This window comes from Lipotes vexillifer, unplaced genomic scaffold, assembly GCF_000442215.2.
Source record: "Lipotes vexillifer unplaced genomic scaffold, Lipotes_vexillifer_v1.1 scaffold1691, whole genome shotgun sequence".
NCBI lineage: Eukaryota > Metazoa > Chordata > Mammalia > Artiodactyla > Lipotidae > Lipotes > Lipotes vexillifer.
In genome coordinates, this window is record NW_006789046.1 from 754,205 (window position 1) to 776,155 (window position 21,951).

Sequence of the window (21,951 nt, forward strand, 5' to 3'; positions counted from 1 at the left end):
TTGAGGTGTCCAGTGCGGCGTGGAAGTTAGCCAGGTGGGGAGGAAGCCCATCTGGGGGCCACACATCCAGAGGGCATGGTGCATCTAGGGGGCCCAGGCTCAGTCTAGCTGGAGTGTGCATGTGATGGGGGGGGGGGGGGCAGTGAGAAGCCAAAGAAAGACAGATGGAAGGTGATTCTGGAACGATCTTGCTGGATGTGACATGAAGGGGGGTCTGGAGGCAGGAGGCTTTTGCAGCAACATGAGTGTCTAATGCCAGGGCCGATCCAGGAGGGGCAGCAGGAGAGAGATGTGCGGTGGGGTCTACCGTCCAGTGTGAGGTGCGGCTGGAGGAGCTGAAGGCCAGGCCGTGGGGAGGGAGCTCCCCGGTGTGGAAGATTCTGGGTACAGAGTCCAGTGGCCAGTGAGAAGGCTGGTGCCACAGTCCAGGTGACATGTGTCTGCTCCCCATGGCGTTTGGGGATGGAGAGGGTGTCCTGGACCCAAGAGCTCCATGGGCCTTGCACGGTCCCGGGGAGGACAGGATGGAACTGGATCTCTGGTTTGGGTGAGTGGTGGGTGCTGGAGTTGTAAACCTTGATGAGTAGTGGTGAGAGCAGGGGGGGTGGGATGAGTTCCGGTGCCCGTGTTTGAAGTTTGATGTGGTGGGACCGGAAGGAGGTTGAGAGGTCCTTTTCTGGGTCCTTATCTGCCCAGAAACCCCAAATTAAAGCCTTGGAAGTAGAGGAGAGAAGCCGAGACTGTTCAATGGACAAAGAGGGTCTTGGAGACCCCAGGGAACACTGCTCTTAGGCAGCTGCCCAGGCGGAGGGGCAGCAGGGTGGGTTCCTGGCATGAAGCGGGGTTGTGGGCTCAGTGCTGAGGAGTTGGAAGAGTTGACAGGTGGCTGCAGCAGGGAGGAGAGAGCATGCAGGCAGCTGCGGTGTCACGGCTGTGGAGGGGACCAGCGCTCTCTGGGGGGACTGTGGAGTCTTCTCTGTCCTAGGCATCATTTACTGACCTGTCCTCAGCCTGACACGGGTTTGTCCCAGCATCTGGCACTTACCAGAAGTGCTTTGTGGCTCATCCAGGAGCTCACTCCATGTGTGTGCTGAGTTACTTGAGACATTCCAAGTAAACCATTCCAAGCGTTGTTTTGTCAAAGGATAACAGATATTTCAAGGGTTTCGTGTGGTCTCCCAAAGTTCCTCCAAGAAGGCTGCAGTTACATGCTCAGACTGTGCCGCAGGCCAGCCCTGCGCTAGTCTGCTTGCCTGCCTGGGCCCTGCTCTCAGGACCCCATGCTCTGCACTCACTCTGTCCCAAGTCTCCTGTGTGTGTTGGTGTTTTCTTTATGAATCGCCTCTGTGTGCCCTGAGGTATTTGTAAGGTGGTTCATCACTTTCACATTCGTTTGTGAAGTCTTTCTACATTAACCCTTTGTCATATGTTGCAGACAAACGCCAGGATATCATTTTTTTTATACTTTTCATACAAAGTAAGGTGTAACATTTTGTGATTTCAGAGGTACGTTAATCCTTTTTCATTGTAATTCCTGCCTTTGTCATCATACTTAGGAAGTAATTCTTTACCTCAAAGCTGTATATTTACCTACATTTTCTTTTAGTGCTTTTACTTTTTTTAATTTTTAAATTTTTAATTTTTTTTTATTTGGCTGCATTGGGTCTTTGTTGCGGTGTGCGGGCTCCTCATTGCGGTGGCTTCTCTTGTTGCGGAGCACGGGCTCTAGGCACACGGGCTTCAGTAGTTGCAGCACGCGAGCTCAGTAGTTGCAGTACGCAGGCTGTAGAGAGCAGGCTCCGTAGTTGTGGCGCATGGGCTTAGTTACTCCGTGGCACGTGGGATGTTCTCAGACCAGGACTCGAACCTGTGTCCCCAGCATTGGCAGGCGGCTTCTTAACCACTGCGCCACCAGGGTAGTCCTAAACGGGATTCTTTAAGAAACTGTCCTGAGAACTTTTTTTCTTGCTTTATTCTGTGAAGTCTCAGAAACTGCTAGTTTCACTTGTTACCTTCTTGCCAGTTTTGTAAGAAGAAAAGCAATACATTAAGGATTTCATTTTTCTTTTCCAAAGCAAGATGGTGCCACCCAGTAAGTGGAGTTTGCTGTTGTCCTGGCACAAAGCCTGCCTGCCTTTGAGCTAACAAAGACAGAGATCCCTGGATTTCTTGTTGATGTTTCCAGACATGGCCGATAGCAGGTAGCGAGGCACCAGGGACCTCAATTTCTGACTCTCCCAGTGTCTTGCTCCAGGTGGAGATAAAATTTCTGACACTTTGGCGGCTGCCAAACTAAGAATTAAGGTGTCTTCCTCCTAGTGTACTCTGCCTGACATTTGCTAACACCCATAAAAAGTAATTGCCTTTTAAAATGGTGTATGGGGCTAGGGCTTGGTTGGCAAAAACATTTGAGTGAAGGCATGGGGGAGAGATAGAAGGTACCTGCTTTTTCTCCAGGGAAGAGAAGGGGATGCAGCACCTTTATTTTCTTGGGGAGCAGAAGGATGCAGTGGGGTAGTTAAATTTGAGAGAGAATAGCATGACACACAAAAAAGAGAGGGGGGCATTTAACAAGAATCATCCCTAGAGGGGAAGATTAAAGCGAACAGGTGCTGGGAAAATGTCTCTGCATATTAGAGCTTAATTAGATTTGAAGATGAATTCCAGATGGGCTAATTATGTGTGAATTGTTGCAGGTTGTTTCTTGTAGGGGCAAGCGTATATTTTTGGAAATGGTGATTTAGTTTGATTGGGTTTGATTCCCGCCTCCTACCGTATTTCCTCCAGTGAGAAACTACCGCTTCTGGGGCCCCAGGACCCACTCAGCAGGCCTCATACCTTGGGCTGCCACTGTCAAAACTGGTAGAGCCACGGAAAGCCAGGCCCAGCCTACCTGCTGCAGCAACGAGCATGCGGAAGGACCAGGGACTCTTGCCCAGGTGGAAGGGACAGTATTCCAACCTCAAAGGAAGGCAGACAGACAGAACGGACACTGTTTCCAGGAACCTGTCCTTTGATGGTGCTCCTGCTCCCTATGTGGCTGGCTTAGATGTGTTTGGTTAGATGTACTTGGACCGTTTTCTGGAAGGGCAGAGGGGCAGGTTCTTGCTAGCAACTCTCTGGGTTGTGAACAGAGAAAAGGTAGGGAAGGTGTGGATAATCTGAGATGTGCTGCGGACCAGAGAGTTTAATTTCTGGGGGAAAAAAGTAAATAAAAAAAGAGCAGGGCCACATGGAGCTTCTGGAATTCCTGTTAGGATAATGGACTCGGTTTAATGTAGGACAGCTTGAGAAGGTTGTCTCAAAAGATGGCATGGGCCTCTGACATCCCCGGAAGGTGTGATGTGCTAGGGGTGGCTTTGTGTCACCTGCACGCCTCAGAGAGATCTGCTTGACATCCATTAGGGTCTGAGAGCTTTAATAAACATAAACTTTTATGTAAGATCCCATAATTGGAAATTATGGATGTATAATTTATATATGACTCGATGAATGATTTATATAATGTTAAGTGATGATTTAGATAGAAAATATGACCCCCCTCTTGCAGAATCTTTAATGAAAAGTGTTGGTTCTTACGAATTTATTTCTAGAGCTGTGTTTGAACTCAGCAAGTTTGACATAAATCAGATCTAATTTTCATTTTATGATTAATGAACATATGCTGGCCATTTTTCCCCATAATTAAACTTTATGTTCCATGCATCTGATAAAGCAAAAGAAGTTTAGACTTTGACAGATTGGTGGTGGTGGTTTTCCATGTCTGCGTATTTGTGTGTATGTGTACTGATTTGTGTGTGTGTTTATTTTATTAATGTATAAGGATTAAGTTTCCATGAAGTTGGGTTTCCAGAGGTGTGTGTAAGGTTGTTAAGAGTTAGCATTCAGGTGTGAGACTAGGAGAGCTTATAGAGGAGGAGGGGCACAGATGTAGCCTGACGGGGTGGGAGCCCGGGGTCTGTGTCTCCACAGCTTTAGCACCAGGCTGGTGCCATATATATATATATATTTGTTTGTTGCTACGTTGGGTCTTCGTTGCAGTGCATGGGATTCTCATTGCAGTGGCTTCTCTTGTTGCGGAGCATGGGCTCTAGGCGTGCGGGCTTCAGTAGTTGTGGTGCATGGGCTTAGTAGTTGTGGCTCACGGACTCTAGAGCATAGCCTCAATAGTTGTGGCGCATAGGCTTAGTTGTTCTGCGGCATATGGGATCTTTCCAGACCAGGGCTCGAACCCATGTACCCTGCATCGGCAGGCAGATTCTTAACCACTGCGCCACCAGGGAAGCTCCCAAGGCTGCTTTCTTGAGTTGTGGCCGTCATCAAGAGCTCCAAGAAGTGATGGAAGGTGGATTCACTGCAAAAATATGCACATTTTCCTCTCTACTTTTCATATACTTCAACAAGAATTGTAGTAATTTAAGGGGTGAGACAAGCGTGTGAATGGAAAACCTGTCACAGGTCGGCACACCTGCACTCACGCCCTGGACCTTTGTCTTGTGTTTCAGGACATAGACAAGTTTGGCAACGAGATTACCCAGCTGGCTCGCCCCCTGCCCGTGGAGTATCTGATCATAGACGTAAGTGTGTGTCATCTCCCCACTGGAGGTCAGGACGGCTGGGGGTGGCCTCGCAAGGGTGGCGGCTTGAATACCTGCTCTTCTGCCTGCACAGGACAGGCATCCAGAGGTGTTCTGAGTCACTGAGCTCCTGGCATCCCTGAAAAGCTAGAAACCTTAAGGGCTTTTCGTTTTTTATTTCCTTAAAAACAATTTAAGGGGTTAACTTCTCCCAACCTGAAGTGTAGCAAAGGACCACCGACAAGGCCAAGCAGCCTCTGGAGGTCAGCGAGCCTCTCCCTGGCCCTGTGCACAGGTGCTGCCCTGGCCACAGCTCAGAGGCCCACTCGTGGGGGGAGCATGGTCTCCGGGGGGGGCACTCCAGGAGCCAAGAAGGTACCTGGTACCGACACGCCTTCCCCAAGTCTCGGCTCCTTTCTGGGGGTGTGCTCTGCTCACGGAGATGTGGCCACAGTGCAGAGGGGAGTGCGTGCTGCAGGAGTAGAGCCTGATGCATTTGCAGTAGTCAGCGCTCTGTCCAAAGGGTATGGGAGGTGGCTCATTTCCTTATTGCTGCCTGCCAGGATGAATTCAGGCTGCATTTGGACTAGGATGGGCATATGATTCAGGCCATAAAGTATCATTGCATTTGGAGCAGTGGGTCCCTGTGAGCTGAGCCCGCCAACGCTCCATTCAAACTGACAGCTCCCAAGAACATATTTATTACCTAGGCCATAAAGGCATCTGCTTTTTAGACTACCTAGGGTGTAATTAAGATGAAAACAGATTGATGGAGCATACACTTAGGAGGAGTCTGCGTGATTTAAAGCCAGCTTCCTGAGGTCTTCTCTCCCAGTGGCCTCCCCATCCCTTTCCTTTCACAAAGGAGCTAAGTTCTTGCCTTAGTGGTTGTCACTGTAGTGTTTGGTTGTTGGGGGAGCATTCCACCCTGTGATACCCAAGTGCTCTCTTACTGTGGAAGGAGGTTGGAGCAGGTGCCCAGACAGGTGTGCTCAGCTCCTCGTCCGGCCCCAGACCCCAACCTGACCAGGGCATCTGATGACTAAACCTCATGACCAGGTGGCTCTTCCAGGCTTCTGCAGAGGTGCTCTGCAGGTGGCCAGGCATCAGCTAGGTGACAAGGCAGGCTGGGTAGGGAGAGGATTTGAGCACAAAACAAAGTGCTCACCACCCTGCATCCTCTCCCCCGGCATCTGTGACGTTCAGGCTGCAGTGTGAACCTCGGTTCTGTTGCTCTCCAAGGTCTGTTGCAATTACAGGTCTAACAAATACTTCCCTTAATTCCACATTTACTTAACTAGTGGGTCTACTGTTGTTGCTGGTCCACTCCTTTATCTGCCTTCCAAAGCGAGGGACGAGAGCAGGCCACAGGCCTTGCCTCTGCAGCAGAGTGGCCCCTCTGCCATCTCTAGAATCATGACAACAGCTGAGACTGAGCCCCACATGTGCCACCCATTCTGCGGGCTCCACGTGTCTGGGTGCATTTGATCCTCACTGCAGCCTTTGGAGGCTTGGGCTCTCTGGTCGTCTGTATCTCTCTGATGAACAGAGCGAGGCCTCACAGTAGGACTTGGCAGTGTGCTCAAGGCCACACCTTGTGCCCTGAGGCCACGTGGTCTCGTCCATAAAAGGCCAGCAGGGCTCGATTTAGGGAGCTGCTGATGGCTCAGCTTACCGTTCACAGTGCTGGCACAGTCACAGCAGGTCCTGGGCCAGCAGGCCTGGAACAGCTCGCTGCCTTCACTGATGCAGAAAACAGGCCAGAGCAACATTTTCATTCTTTAGAAATAGTCCCGAAGGAACCAGAATAGCTATGCTAAATCTGGACAATGTATAATCTGCTGCTGCTAGTGTTATATTGCAGAGAAAAAGCTGTGTCAACCAAAAGATGGCTGATGATGGCTAACACTTGGGTGCGTTTTGGGGGAGGAGCATCTGCCACGAGGAATGAGAAACTGTATTTGTATTGATTCTTGCACATTTGCCACTGTCCCTGTAGCTTCTATTGATTGTAGGATTTAAAATCCCCTCTGTCATTTCTAAAGCATGTCTGAGCCAAATGAAGGGCTTAGGCTCCCCTTTGGACACAAGCTCCTGACTCCAGCCATCTTCAGGCGAGAGCCATGCCTGCATCTCAGTGGCCTTGCTTCTCTTCCTGCCTGGACATGCCCAGGCTCCATGGAGTGGTGCCTGGGAATTCAGAAGGCTTCAGCCAGCTCGCTGGAGGGCACTGTGGCTCTCAGAACCATCAGGGGCTGGTTCTCACATGCCCTCCAGACCCGGTGACAGGAACAGAGTCTGCTCCTGAGATGGCGCTCACACCTGTGCTCTTTCCTGTGGCCCACTCTCTAGTTCACCCGCAGCAGCAGGAGAGCAGCTGTGTGAGAGGCCGTCCCAGTGGGGCTGGAGTTAGGAACCTGCCCACAGGCACCGTGATCTTACCAGTCATGAAAAATGATTCTTCCATTTGCCTTCCAGAGTCACAGTTTTCAGAGTTTTCATTTAGGGGCTGTCCTAATAGTTAAGCATTCCCTTCAGTGTAGAACACTTAGGACTCTTGCTGCTGTGAGCAGCTCAGGGCTCCAGGGAGGGGTGTGCTCAGGGCCCACACCCTTGGTTATAGCACAGTTAATTTATCACGGGTTTGTGTTTTCGTTCATTAGATCACAACAACTTTCCCCAAGGATCCAGTTTATACTTTTTCTATTTCACAAAATCCATTTCCTATTGAAAACCGGGATGTATTGGGTGAGACACAGGTAAGCTCTTTGTCTTTAGAAACATAATTTAGAGTCCCTACTGTTTGTTTATCTAGTGTCACTATTGTTTTTCTAGAAAGTAGCAAGCTTTCTGACTCTCCTGATTTGTTTTTGTGACAAAACCTGGCTAGGCGGTTTTTCTAAGACACTGCTGATCACATGAGCCCTCTCCAGGGCAGGGGCAGTGGATGAGCACAGAGGCAAATCCTTGTAAGCCCTCAGACCTGTGGGTTTGCTGGAAGGACCATTCTCAGGGGGCCTGTTTTATTGGTCACTTTTTGTCCTCTCCCAACAACGTTATTGATTGTTGGTAAGCGTTGTCTTTTGTGACAGTGTCTCACTTTGCTGCGTGCTCTGCCCCCTACCTCATCACCCTGCCATGTTTCTCAGGCACCATCCAAGCTGTGGGGGCTCATGTGGCCTGGCCACCTTGGCTCTCACCTGCACATCAGGCCCGATCAGAACTGCTGTGACTGCCTTGTCCTGCCACATCAATGGTCTGTGAACACACATCCCAAGTTGATAACAGGCACTACAGAAAGGGGCCTGGTTAAAAAAAGAATGTGTACAGTGAGATTGTCTTCTGAAGCTGTGATTAGTGTACAAGGCCTCTCTGATGCTTTGGTTTCCTCATTGCCCACCTGCCCAGGTGCTTGTGGAGGTGCAGAGCCACTGACTGGGGTGGCACTCTTGAATCTCCCGCTTTCACTCCTGTTGAAAGTGTTAGTGTCACGTAATCCTCCCCACCGCCCCCCAATTCCTACTCCTCACTACCGTGCTGCCCTGGATCAACAATGTGCCTAGACAGACGGGGCTTCTCCCAGCCCCGCAGTGGCCCTTCCCACTCCCACTGGCCCCCAGAGGTGAGTTTGAACATGTCTCACAGCTGGGTCAGCTTCACAGACATGTTGCTTACACTCTTCCATAAGTCAGATGTACTGAGAGTGTTTTCCTGGGAGATGAGGCCACAGCTTATTCTGCAACTGTGCATTCCTCTGTCCTTGGCTCCCAGTAAGTGGTACTGGAAGGAGACGGGGAGGCCCATCCATCAGCGCCAAACGTGTTCAGTTCCATCTTTGTAGGACAGTGGCTCTCCTGTGACTCTGGCTTGGGACTAACGGGTGCTCGTGTCTGTCTCCCCCCATACCTGGCGCTCCAGGACTTCCACAGCCTGGCCACCTACCTGTCTCAGAACACCTCATCCGTGTTCCTGGACACTATCTCGGATTTCCACCTCCTGCTATTCCTGGTCACCAATGACGTCATGCCTCTGCAGGTACGGGCCAAGTGGGCTTCCACTTCTCAGACCAGAGCATGCTGGGCAGCACCAGAGCAGCTAAGTCCCCCTTAACCTGTCCTGTGGGCAGCAGCTTTGCACAAAGGCCTTGATAGAAAGGTGAATTTTTCACTTTTAGCGTTTACACTGGAATAGCTTGTTCAAAAGTGTCTGCCCTCTGTGATGGAGGACAGTTCCTCCATTCGTTAGAACCACGTGGGACTCAGAGGCTTCTTAGCTCTGTGTCCTTCTAGCGGGAACATGAGGGATCCAACAATTTAAAAATTCCTGTTGGAACAGTTTGAGAATCCCAGCCTCTGCTTCTTCCCGATCTCTCTCCCCTCTTCCGAATCAGCTCCAGTTTATCACCTTGGCCCAGAAGGTTGGCCAGCGTCCAGGCCCCAGGCACACAGCTGCACAGTTGGCGTTTTTAAGACTTGCTGTTGGGGGAAATGAGGGCGAGTGTTACAGATGGCGGCTGCTTTCTGAGCAGCGCAGAGCCAGCAGGGCCAGCCAGGAAGCCCCTTGCGTGGGTTGTGTCGTGGCTGTCCTTTTACTTTGGCCCTTTTCCTGCCTGGGACCCAAGGAAATTCATTTCTGCGAGGTGACAGAGTAGAAAGGAGAGGCTCCTTCCTCCCACTGCTTTTCTATGTCAGGTGGCCTGTAGCTGTTCTTATATCTTGTGTCTGTGTTTTGTCCAAACTACCCATTTGTGATACTTGACACCAGGCACCCCGAAACTTTTCACTGGATTTGCCTTCCCTGTTAAGCCCAGAGAGTTGCACCTCCAGCCCCCGGCTTAGCTGCTGCCCCTCCAGTTGGGGAGGTGGTGAAAGCTTAGGGCCTTCTCCCTGGAAAACGTGTGCTGTTTTGCAGTCACTTGTTAGGAAGCATTTTCTGTAGATACTGCCTGAGAGCCCCTGGAAGACTTTCGAAGTCTCTCATTATAAAAACTATTTAGGGCTTCCCTGGTGGCGCAGTGGTTGAGAGTCCGCCTGCCGATGCAGGGGACACAGGTTCATGCCCCGGTCTGGGAAGATCCCACATGGCGCGGAGCAGCTGGGCCCATGAGCCATGGCCGCTGAGCCTGCGTGTCCGGAGCCTGTGCTCTGCAACGGGAGAGGCCACAACAGTGAGAGGCCCTCGTACCGCAAAAAAAAACAAAAATAAAAACTATTTAGTTCTCTTCACTTTGACCCTGGAGGCCTAGGATGCAGAGTGTATTGAGATACAGACGTGATGGAGAAAACAGAGGGCCGAAGGGGTTGTGAGGGAAGAGGGTGGGCCTCACGGCCATGAGGCTCCTGCCCATCCACCCAGGCCCTCTGGAGAAGGACTGTGAGCTGTGATTACCTAGGGGGTGGAGCACAGCCAGCCTGGGACACAGAGTAGTACAGCGGCCAACCTGGGGATCTCTGGGAAGAATTTAGCACTGGTATTTATAAACCTAAGTGTGTGGTGTTTTGGATTTCATAGTGACAGCCTGTGAAATTTTTGAAATTCCCTCTGAAGTGTGTCTTGATGCTGTGGAAAAAGAAGCTTGTGAACAAGTCTATCTACTGTCAGTGAAGCGAGTTGGAACCTTCTTTTTTGGCTTCTTGCAGGACAGCATCAGCTTGCTGCTGGAGGCTGTGAGGACCAGAAATGAGGAGCTCGCCCAGACGTGGAAGAAGTCTGAGCAGTGGGCCACCATCGAGCAGCTCTGCAGTAAGTGTCTTACCCTACCGCAGTCCCCATTGCCAGGGCCCAAACTCCTGCCCTTCAGGGCTCCAGTACTGCTTCCCGGGCCCTGGACACCTGACCCCAGATGCCTTCTGACAGCATCGTGGGCAATGGAACAAGCAGACCTCTGCCGGGGCCCACAGATGTTTTCATCACTATAACATACGCGTAAAGGCCACAGATTTTGGGTATACAGTTCCATGGATTTTTGTACACGTACATACCAGATACACTATTCTTCAAGCATCTTAGGAGCAGTTTGAAAGTCATTGTTTTTAGATGAACAGAAACTTCACACTCACCTAAGTGCTGAGTGTGGACACCTTCTGGACTCCTCAGGCTTTTCTTTTCCCCTTTCCCATCAGTTCTCAGAGCATTCTTGGTGGCTAAGGAGGAAAAGACTTAGAGAATAGAGTTCGGGGATCTTGTGTCTCCCGGGTGAGCGCCTCTGTCAATCAGCCTTGGGAGCTGCCCCCACGCTGCCAGTGCCGTGGCCACCAAGCCCCCCAGCTGAGGGCTTGAGAGGGCAGTGACCGTGGTGGCCCTTTTCCCTGTGGCTTTGAGAAGTATTGTAACGCCCCCTGGAGACAACAGTGAAAGTACATACAGCAAAGTGTTGCAATATTTTCTCAATCCAGTGGGCTGATACTTGAGCCAAAATTAGCCAGGAAACCCTCAGTGGAACCAAGCCACAGGGAGTCCAGCAGGGTTCTTATTTTCTCTCGACACTAAGTACCTAGAAGCTCAGGGGTTGGAGCTTTGGTATTCATTGTGTCATTCTTCTTAATTTTTCTTTTTATACAATTCTTACAACCAAACAGTAAAAGGGCTGGATGTGCCATGTACTCTTCTTGCCTTCACATTCTGACACAGAGGACCCATTGTTCCCACCAAATTCCCTACAGCGAAGCCCACAGCCTTGTGTCCTTGGGTGGACAGTGGTGAGGTGCCAGCCAGGATCTCAGCATCTGGTCCAACTCTCCCATGTATGGGGCTCTCCAGGCCCCTGGTGTTATTCTTCAAATGCTTCACACACAGACATTGAGTGCAGCAGCTTTAGTAGTTTGGAGCCCTCTCTCTCAGCCCAGAAAGTGCACACAGGGAAGCCGGGACAGGGGGTGGGTTAGCTAAGAGGTTATCCTGGACAAGCATTGGCCCAGTTGGGGGAATGGAAAACTAGATCAGGAAAGGTTTCAGTCTGAGCATTTGGCTTGCTTTTGCCAACCCCATTAGACACTAATGAAAAACTAGCGTCCCCATAGGAGCTGGGTCCCATTGGCTTCGTGCCTCATACTTAGGGTGGGAAGAAAGCCAAGCCCGAGTCAGGCGTCAGTCCTCCGGCAGCAGGGTGACACTGTCTGGACCTGCTGCCTGCAGCCTCTGTTGGGAGAGCGCCTGGTGTTCACCAACACTCACTTTGCTAAAAAAGTGCTACGTGATTGTCAAATGCTGTCAACAGATACACTACTCGTGGAATTCCAGTCACTGCATAGGGTTGGTAACACAAATTAGCAATGGAGTACCTTTACAGATGCAGAGTCACAGAACATGAGAGATCACAGGATATAGTCAGTGGAAAGAGCTCTTTGCTGAAAACTAACACTCTGTCAGAAGAAGAGCTAAGCAAATGGAAAAGAAATGCCACTGTCTGGACTGGAAGACAAAATATTTTTAACGTCAGTTTTCCCTAAATTGATCAGTACAATCTCAGTCAAAATCCCTATAGACAGGGCTTCCCTGGTGGCGCAGTGGTTGAGAGTCCGCCTGCCGATGCAGGGGACATGGGTTCGTGCCCCGGTCCGGGAAGATCCCACGTGCCGCGGAGCGGCTGGGCCCGTGAGCCATGGCCGCCGAGCCTGCACATCCAGAGCCTGTGCTCCGCAGTGGGAGAGGCCACAACAGTGAGAGGCCCGCGTACCGCAAAAACAAACAAAAATTGGTCAGGACTTCCCTGGTGGTACAGTGGTTAAGAATCCACCTGCCAATGCAGGGGACACAGAAACCGTTTGAGCCCTGGTCCGGGAAGATCCCACATGCTGCAGAGCAAGCAACTAAGCCCATGCGCCACAACTACTGAGCCTGTGCTCTAGAGCCCACAAGCCACAACTACTGAGCCTGTGCTCTAGAGCCCACAAGCCACAACTACTGAGCCCAAGTGCCACAACTACTGCAGCCCACACGCCTAGAGCCCATGCTCTGCAACAAGAGAAGCCACCACTGTGAGAAGCCCACACACCACAAGGAAGAGTAGTCCCTGCTCGCCGCAACTAGAGAAAGCCTGTGCGCAGCAACAAAGACCCAATGCAGCCATAAATAAATAAATTTATTTGAAAAAAGAAAAGATTGGTCAGTTGGACTTTATCAGAATGAAACACTTAGGCTTATCAAGAGAGCTGTCAAAAACTTGAAAAGGCGGGCTTCCCTGGTGGTGCAGTGGTTGAGAGTCCGCCTGCCGATGCAGGGGACACGGGTTCGTGCCCCGGTCCGGGAAGATCCCACATGCCGCAGAGTGGCTGGGCCCGTGAGCCATAGCCACTGAGCCTGCGCATCCGGAGCCTGTGCTCCGCAACAGGAGAGGCCACAACAGTGAGAGGCCCGCGTACCGGAAAAAAAAAAAAACAAACTTGAAAAGGCAAGGAACAGACTGGGAGAAGATATTCCACAGAAGATGTTCCATAAAAAGAATTACAGTGATGGTCACCATCAGTCATCAGAAGAATGAAAATTAAACGAGGTACCATTACACGTCTTGAGGGTGGCTGAGATGCAAACACTGGCTGCATCGCGTGCTCACGAGCTCCCAGAGCAGCTGGAGCTCTCGCACGCCCAGTGAGGATGACCCAGCGAGCCCACTGCTACCCAAGAGACATGCAAACACAGATCCACATCAAGATTTGTTTAAGAATATTCATGGTGGGCTTCCCTGGTGGCACAGTGGTTGGGAGTCCGCCTGCCGATGCGGGAGACACGGGTTCGTGCCCCAGTCCGGGAAGATCCCACATGCCACAGAGCCGACTGGGCCCATGGGCCGTGGCCACTGGGCCTGCGCATCTGGAGCCTGTGCTCCGCAACGGGAGAGGCCACAGCAGTGAGAGGCCCGTGTACCGCAAAAAAAAAAAAAGAATATTCATGGCAGCTTTGTTCACAATGGCTCAAACCTGGCAGTGACCCAACTGTCTATCAGGAGAGGGATAGATAACTAGGGATGGTGTTCACACCGAGCTCTACTGCTCAGCAGTGTGAAGGAAGGAACCACTGACACAGCAAGCAAGGAGGGTGGGCAGGTGCATGAGTGACCACAGCTGACAGCTTTCCGCTCTGCAGACAGCAGCTTTACTTATCGGTGTTCTGTGTTTGAGCAGGGGACCCACAGTAGGGGCTCTCGAGCCGCATCTGTCCACGCCTGCAGCAATTGCTTTTAGAGTCCACTCCTACCCTGATAAGCAGCTGTGCAGAGCTCTTAGATGGAGTGGGACAGCTTCTCAGTGCAGAAATGATGAACGCTGCTTCTCCTCCTGCCCCACAGGCACAGTCGGTGTGCAGCTTCCAGGCCTCCACGAGTACGGAGCCGTCGGGGGCTCTGCACACACCACCTCAGCCGCCATGTGGGCTTGTCAGCACTGCACCTTCATGAACCAGCCAGGCACCGGCCACTGCGAGATGTGCAGCCTCCCCAGGACCTAGGGCTCCCGGGCCCTGCTGCCCGGACTGGGCCCACCCTAGCCCTCTCTGAAGCCAGGATTGTTGCAACCATGCCCCACCGCAGGCAGCCCTGAAGGCGAGGCGGGGGCGGCTGCCCTGGGGGTCTCTGACCCATGAAGCTTCTCAGCACCAGGCTTCCCTGGAGGGAGGGAGCCAGGCTGGTGCTCTTGGGCTGAAACCAGTCTCTTGGTGGAGGCACCGTATGGCCCCATCCGGATGCCCTGCAGCAGCTCCTACTGTGGTAGAAGGACTAGGTGCCTCTAAATCATCACCTGGAATTGAGGGGGTGGGAGGGCTTGCTGGCACCATCCAGCTTTCTTTTTTCCTTCCTTTGGATGCTTTTGGTTCCCATGTTTTTGGTTGGGAGCTCTTGGTGACCTCTGTACCCCGTTGCTCTGGGGCAGACCCTGCCTGTGAGGGCCACCTCTTCCCCTTCCAGTAGCCATCGTGTGGTGGAAATGCGTGGCCACGAGCTTGCTGGTCTTCTGTCGCTTGGTCTGCAGGTGAATCTGCTGCCCGCCCTTTCCTGCTCTCACCCAGCGTCCAGGGGGGACTTTAAAGTCTGCTTTGGTTGTAATAATAGTTACCAGTAATTCCTGCAAAGAAGACTTTTATTTATTTATTTTTTAAGATAAAAACTGCATAAAAGGAGAGAGACTAGTTTCCACCTTCGTCCCTCCTTCAGTGAGTCCCTGGAGGTGTGTGCAGGCTGGGTGGGTGGACGGGGGACCCACAGTCGGGTCTCCTCACAAATGAACCTCAGTGCCTGAGACTTTCCTGCCAAGCCACACGGCTTGGACAGGTGCAGACCCAGGTAGTCCGAGCAGGAAGCTACTGCTGGCTCCCACTGAGCAGGCAGCCTCTCCAGGGGGCCAGCACTGCTGACCAGGCCTGCATGGGGTGAGCTGGGTGGCCCAGGCAGGGCTGGAAGCTCTGGTCCCCTTCACCCCACACACCATTCCTTCCTGTTGCCCTGGCTGGGCCCTGGCCTCTGGCACGGTGATGTGGCCCCGGTACAGGCCAGGCCACAGTACAGCAGCTGTGGGGCTGCTGCGGGGACATTGGAAAGTAGGTACTGTGCTGAGGTATGGGTCCAGGCTATCCCAGGAGAAAGGTTGTGGTCAGACTTTGCATGTGCTTTGGGGTCCCTGTGTTTCCTCTGTGGTTGAGCTACGGTCTGGCCTTTCCCCGGGAGCCGTGGACATCCTGATGCCTCTTTGCCTTAACAAGAGCCGTATCTCTGAGCTGCACTACACCCACCCATAGGAGAGGCTGACCCAGACAGGCTGCTTGGGAACTTCATGTCTCTGTCCTAGGGCAGGAGGCAAGCCTGTGTGACCCTCCCTCGCCCTTGGCCTGTGAACAGAGAGCACTTGGGCATGTGTTCACCTGTGGCAAGGGCTGTGCCTGGCACTCCAGGTCCACCTGGCATGGGACACCAAGTGGCCAGTGGGGTTGGGTCTGGCTACAGCGGATCTGTTCTGGGGGGCAGGAGGTGCAGAGCCCCTTGTTTCCCCAGTTAATCTGTGGCCACCTGCCAGCAAGCTGGGAGGACCATCTGGCCCAAGTCATCTGCTCCTTTGATCAGATGTGAGTCTGCAGGGGGAGCAGGAGGGCGCTGACCTCAGACCTCGCGGCCCCCACCGTTCCTCCTGTACTTGTTCTGGTCTTTATCTACCGAGCTAATTTCCTTTTCTCTTTGACCAGTGTCCTACTCACCCTGAAGTTCTGGCATCTGCATAGTTCGTTTCCTTTTATCTTTTAGCTAAAGAAAAAGTGTTGTGATTTCTCTGCTTCTGGTTTTGAGTCACTCTTTGTTCAGTAATGCACTTTATTTTGTCCAAAGAGAGTCGGGGGTCAACATAAGGAGTAGGGGTACCTGCCAACAGGCTCGGGCCCAGGCAGCTTAGCCATCTCCTCTTGCATAGGGGAGGGGCCCCCAGCTCCACTTTCATCCTACCTGCCCTTGTGTGGACACACCCTCTCATGCCACCAGGCACCAGGCACCAGGTACCGTAGCTCAGCGAGGGGGGACCAGGTGCCCGGCCTCCACCAACCAGTCTGCTCCCAGTGCTCCCACTTGGGGCTTGCAGGTGTGTGTTGGTTGGGTTTGTAGTAGCGTTGCCTGGACTCCAGCCCTGCAGTTGAACCAATAAAAGCACCTGAAGCGACCGCCAGCCCTGTTTGTCCTTCCTGGGCCCCAAGGCCTCTCCCTGCCCTGAGCCTTGACTTGCCTACCTTGTCAGGCGACTTGATGACTTTCCCCTCCACACATCACTGTTCTCTGCTGACATGTTTAGAGTATTGAAGGGTAGAGACCCGCTCCTCCTGCCCAGGCTCCGCGGCCCCGTGCTCCCAGTGTAACGTCCACTGGAGGAGCAGAGCCTGGCCTCCCTCCATGCCTTTTCTGCACCTTTTCTGCCTGTCAGCCATGTGGCTGCTCCTGGCCTCTGCGTGGTGGGTGAGGTGCACTCCGCCAGGCAGCAGGTGAAGGATAGTGCCCAGAATCCCCCAGGCTTGCACAGATGCAAGGGGAGCAAGGCCTGGAGGGGACATTTGTCGAGTGACAGCCGGGAGGCGCTCCCCCTGATGTTTAGTACCAGCCTTCACACGCACCTTACCACCCATTCTGTCGTTTGGCCACTGGCTCGCTGCTTCCTGAACAAGTATATAAGAAACACTGCCCACTGATGTCCAAGGGGCCCTGGGGAGAGGCAGGCCCAGCCTAGCTTCTGGACTGGGGTGGGTGGGCCCTCAGCACCTGGCTCCAGTCCTGTCCCTGAGCTTGCCTACTTTTACCAGCAGTGTCTTGCTCTCTCTGTGGCTCAGGCTGCTGACCTTGTTGGTTCTGTGAAGTGATGAGGTTCTAGAACGTCATCCATCCTCCTGAAATCAAGCAAGTGGAGTGTACTGCTTGGAAATAGAACTCAGGGTCCTGCCACCCCCTTTCCTGGCATGTTCAACATGTTGGCAGGCTGTGCTGCCTATAAGTGCCTGGCACAGCCTGCAGCTTCCCTGCACATGCTGTGTCCTGTCCCTCCCCACCCCTAATGCTATCTGGTGGTAGTTTGTCCTTGGGAATATGTAGCCCCCACGTGTGGCATAGAGACCACTGACTGTCCACAACACACTGTCTCACAGGCCTCCTGCCACAGGCCTTCCGTGTACACCCACATGAGGGGCCCCTCACTCCACATCACCCCTGAGCTGGCTAAGCCCTTTGCTCTGTAACCTCCGGGGGGATCAGCGTTCAGGGCCCCCTCGCTGTTTAGATGGACTGCTGATGGTCATAAATCCTTGTATCACAGAGTATGGGTCTTGCATGGACTTGGGGCCAGGAGCCTGCTAGCCCCCCTCAGCAGAAGGGAGTGGGACAGAGGAATGACCAACTTTACAGTGCCTGGCCAGTCAGGGCTGAACCTGGGAGGTGAGGCCTGGCCAGCTTAGCCCACCTCCCAGATGCACTTCCCCATGCAGTCATTTTCTCTAGGACAATCCTGGTGTAGTTCCCTTGGTGTTGGGAAATAGTCTGGGAGGGCCAGGTTGGGAATTGGTGTGAGCATGTGGCCACAAGGATTGGTGGTCAGAAGACCAGCCAAGAACGCTTGTGCACTCAGGTTGGGGGGGTGGGGGGTGGGGGTGGGATTCAGAGTGGTGTGTCTCTTGAAAGGACCATGTCCTCACTTCTAGTTCCAAAGGCCACATGGGAGCTGGTCTCAAGAGAGGGCAAAGGACAGGCTGCAAATGCCATACTGATGCTGGATCCAACCCAGAAACACTGGAACAGTAGCGGTCCACTGCCCTGGGGGTTGAGCACCAACCTCAACAAGGGGAATTAGAACTTTTGCTACTGGTTCTTTGTTTTGGCAGGTACACCAGCCTTGGTGAGTTCAGCTTAACTCAAGCCCAGAAAACACTTGGCAGCTGGGCTCCTTCAACTTGCCCTGTCTGGCCACACCCCTCCAGATGCCTCTTTCTTTCATGGGTGTCTGACCTTGGAGACTCCCATTGGCTTCTTAAAGGAGAGGGATGTGATTGACCTGTCTGCAGGCACCTTTCAGGGTCGCTCTGGGTCAGTCTCATTCGGAGAACTCTTGGCCCCTCTGATAAGCACCTCTCCCCAGAGCCTTGGAGGACAGGGTTGGGAAGGAGAGGTGTCTTGCCCTGTCTTCACCCTGACCCTCCACGCTGACTGATGGTGAGCTGCCCCCCTTTCCAAGGCCCAGCCAGTCATTTTCTTCATGGTCTTCTGACCTCAATCCAGAATTCCTCTGGCTTACCCTTTTTCCCCACTGTCCGTTCAGACCAACACGCCCCCAGACAGTTCGTTCAGGCATGAAAGGGACACTTCTGTCCATGTTAAGCTCAGACGCAGCAGTGCCCTGGGGACGGGGTAGGCGTGGGCGTGGCTCAGCAGCTCAGAAGGAGGAGATTCATCCGTAGACCGAGGGCCCCTCCCCCCAGCCCCCGGCTGTGGAAGTGGCAAGACCTCACGCTGCCCGCCCCCTCCTGGAATTCGCAGATCTAGCCGCCCCGCAAAAGGCTAGAAGGTCGCTTTAGGAGCGCACCGTCCGCTCGGAGGAGTCGCGTTCTGACGGGCCGCCGCCCTGGGGAAGTCAGTGTACTGGCCCGGGTCCCGGAGCCGGCCTGGCCCTCGGGCGCACGAGGGAAGCGCGACTTCGGGCGGGTCCAATGGAGCCCCGGGGGAGGACGGACGAGCGGAGAGACCAAGGCCCTTGGGCTTCCCGTGTTTGGCTTTAAACACGTTGGCCCTTTGCCAAACCGTTCTGTGTCCACTAGCTTTACCTCAACGGCGCGGTCTTCGACCCAGGGGCCCGGGCTCCCGCGCGGACCGCAACACCTGACGCACAGCCGCCCCGCCCCCGGCTCCGGCCCCGCCCCCGCCACGCCGCTGTACGGCGGAGGCCGCGCTGCGACCTGGGCGGCCGTAAAGCGCCGCGCCCCGCCCCGCCCCTGGCACCGGCGCTGCGAGGCCAAGACCCTTCCGGTGGCCGGGCTACCTGGCGACCCCACGATGGCCGGCCTCGCGCCGCGGGTCGAATACCTGGCGGGCTTCTGCTGCCCGCTCGGGGGCCTGGCGGCGGGCAAGCCTCGCGTGCTGTGCCACGGAGCGGAGGTCTTCCTGTCCACCGGGAGCGAGCTGGTCTATGTCTACGACCGGGAGGGGCGGCTGCTGATCGTGAGCACCCGGCAGAGGGGCCAGGGACCGGGGGAGAGGGCGGGGCGGAGTGGAGCGGGGTTCCTGAGCCCTGGAGGGGGCGGGGCCGGGCGGGAATCCACCGAAGGCCCGGCGTATTTGAGGAGTTTGTACTCCGCCTCTTCTGGGCCCCACGCGCCCGGCCTGACTCTGCGTTCTCCTCGGACGTCCAGGCCGTGTACAAGTTTCCCGGTCAGGTGTGGCACCTGGAGCTCCTGGCCCTTCGCAGGGCGCTCTACGTTCTGTGCGCCCGGAGTGGCATCTATTGCTTGTCTTTGGACCAGGCGAGCAGGTGAGGCATGGTCGCTGGACGGCACTGCTTTGGGCGGGTCCACACTTGCCTCTCCGGGGTTGAGGCGGACATGGCCTCAGATGGGCTTCTCGCTGTCTCTGACTGGTACTTCCCTGCCCTCCTCAAACACTGCCCCTGTGACCTATATGGTCCTCTTACCCCTGGACTGCATTCAGAATGAGCACTCACCAGGCCTCCAAGGTGGGGATGGTGGGCTCAGGGCCAGCTCTGAAGTCTTGGGGGCCCCTGTCCTCAGCACCTGCCTTCTCTAACAGGCTCCTGCTCACAGAGAATTCTTAGTAAACGGGGTTCAAGCGGCTGAGTCTGCAGCCGGGAGCAGGATGCTGCCCCTTTGGCTTTGATGGGCCTTGGTGGGTCTGGCATGACACACCTATGAGGTGGGTCTCTGTGAACCCTGAGTCAATGGTTAAAGGAGTTTCACCATCCCCCTCCACCCCTGCCACCCCCCAGTACCAGTGCGGAGCCTAGAGCCTAGACTCGGGCACCTATTCACTACTGGTTTAGAAAATAAAAAGGTAGCAGGTGTGATTCACAGCTGAGGCCTTGGGGGTCTGACAGTTCTGCAGTGATGAGGATTTTCTGTCCAAACCCCATTTCTGGAAGGCTTGGTACATCCTATTATGCCCGTGTTTCTGGGCGACTGGTGGGGAGCAAAGCAGTCCGTGGAGCAGGTGGGAGGCACTGTGGCATGCCAGCTGCTCCCTGGTGGCTATAAGTCACTGAGATCGCTCCTTGTACAGACCCCAGGCCCATCATGTCAGTGGCAGGCTGTCACGAAGGGAGCTTGTGAGCACTGTAACTGACATTTGCCTGTGTTCTCAAAGGTCTGTGAGCCGGGATGACAAGGATGACAGGGACGACCAGGACAGTGAGGATGGGCAGGTCGATGAGCTCCCTGTCCCTGTGATCCCCGTGCACCCAGACACCTGTGTGCTCCCCAGTGCCACACTGCATGCCTTCACCGTGCTCGATGACGTGCTCATCACCCTGGCACAGGGCCCCACCCAGTGGAAGATGCAGCTGTTTGAGCGTCCGTGTCCAGGGGAGGACCCTAGGCCCGGAGGCCAGATTGGCGAGGTGGAGTTGTCCACCTGCACCCCCCCAGCTGGGAGCCTGGGGGAGCCCACAGCTCCACGCTTCCTCCCAGTGCTGTGCTGTGCATCACCACCAGGCTCCAGGGCCGCACATGGCCACCTGTGGGGCTCTGGGGGCGTCACGCTGGAGGGGGCCCTTTTTGGGCTACTCTTTGGATCTGATGCCTCCCTCCTGGAGTCGCCCGTGATCCTCTGTGGTCTCCCCGATGGCCAGCTCTGCTGTGTGGTCCTCAACACCCTGGTCACCTCCAGGTCTGCCCCTGGTGATCCGAAGGCCCTTGTCAAGATCCTCCATCACCTGGAAGAGCCTGTCATCTTCATTGGAGCCTTGAGGACAGAGCCACTGTCCGAGGATGTGGAGGACGCGTACTGTGACTGCCTGGTGGCACTCGGTCACCGTGGCCGGACACTGGCCATCAAGGCCAGCTGGGACGAGGCAGGGCATCTGGTGCCAGAGCTGCGGGAGTACAGCCTTCCGGGGCCTGTGCTCTGTGCGGCCCGCGGCAGGGGCGGCCGTGTGTACCACAGCACCCCCTCGGACCTCTGTGTAGTGGACCTGGCTCAGGAGGTCTCCCCCTGGGACCTCACGCAGCGTGACGGGGCCCCAGGAGGCCTGCCCTCTCTGCTGTGTCCAGCCAGCTTGAGTGTCTGCAGCGTCGTCACCCTCTCTGTGTCATCTAGGGCGCCTGAAGGTACGAGCCATGGCTGAAAGCTAAAAACCAAAGCCATGGGGTGGGTGGAGCCTCTGCTCTGATGTCTCCTCCCTGTGAACTGTCCATCCTCCTCTCCTTGCCTCATTCCTGTTCTCCATAAAACTGCCCGGGCAGGCCTACCCTCCCCTGGCATAGCCTCGTGGTTGATGCTTCTTGTCTTGGGGTCCTGTGTGGGTTTAGGGGCGGGTAGGGTCTGCACCTGAGTGACCCTGGGCAAGAGCATCTTCCCATGGCCAGTAGCGCAATGGAAATTCAAATCGGTTCAGGTCAAACCTTTGTGGGCTTTTTGACACTTACTTACCATGTGGCCTCCAACGAGTCCACCCTGCACCAAAGGCAGGGGGCATCGCCAACCTCTGATGTGTGTGTTCTCCCCAGACAGAACTGGAGGGGGTTTCAGCCATGTTTGCCCAATGTTAAGGGGGAGGGATAAGAGTTCCCCTCCCCCTAGCGCATATTCCCCTTAAGATAGCCTAAGAATGCATTGTAAGGCCTACCGTGGACCATACTCGATACGAAAGAAATGCTTTTGAAGTGAAAAGACTGCTGTCTCTCCCACAGGGAAAGATACACACAT

General features: G+C 54.3%; 2 protein-coding genes across 2 annotated transcripts in view; both read left to right on the forward strand.

Moving 5' to 3' along the window:
- NPLOC4 (NPL4 homolog, ubiquitin recognition factor) overlaps positions 1 to 14,679 on the forward strand; it is a 54,740-nt gene extending 40,061 nt beyond the window's left edge. The window contains exons 13-17 of the mRNA XM_007462326.1: positions 4,506 to 4,577; positions 7,241 to 7,336; positions 8,496 to 8,612; positions 10,217 to 10,319; positions 13,861 to 14,679. Of these exons, the coding sequence (XP_007462388.1) occupies positions 4,506 to 4,577; positions 7,241 to 7,336; positions 8,496 to 8,612; positions 10,217 to 10,319; positions 13,861 to 14,018 (546 nt within the window). The 3' untranslated portion in view covers positions 14,019 to 14,679. The remainder of the gene's footprint in view (positions 1 to 4,505; positions 4,578 to 7,240; positions 7,337 to 8,495; positions 8,613 to 10,216; positions 10,320 to 13,860) is intronic.
- A 4,392-nt stretch (positions 14,680 to 19,071) lies between these two features.
- The window catches only part of FAAP100 (FA core complex associated protein 100), a 9,450-nt gene continuing 6,570 nt past the window's right edge, over positions 19,072 to 21,951 (forward strand). The window contains 3 exon segments of the mRNA XM_007462327.1: positions 19,072 to 19,236; positions 19,428 to 19,556; positions 20,414 to 21,353. Of these exon segments, the coding sequence (XP_007462389.1) occupies positions 19,072 to 19,236; positions 19,428 to 19,556; positions 20,414 to 21,353 (1,234 nt within the window).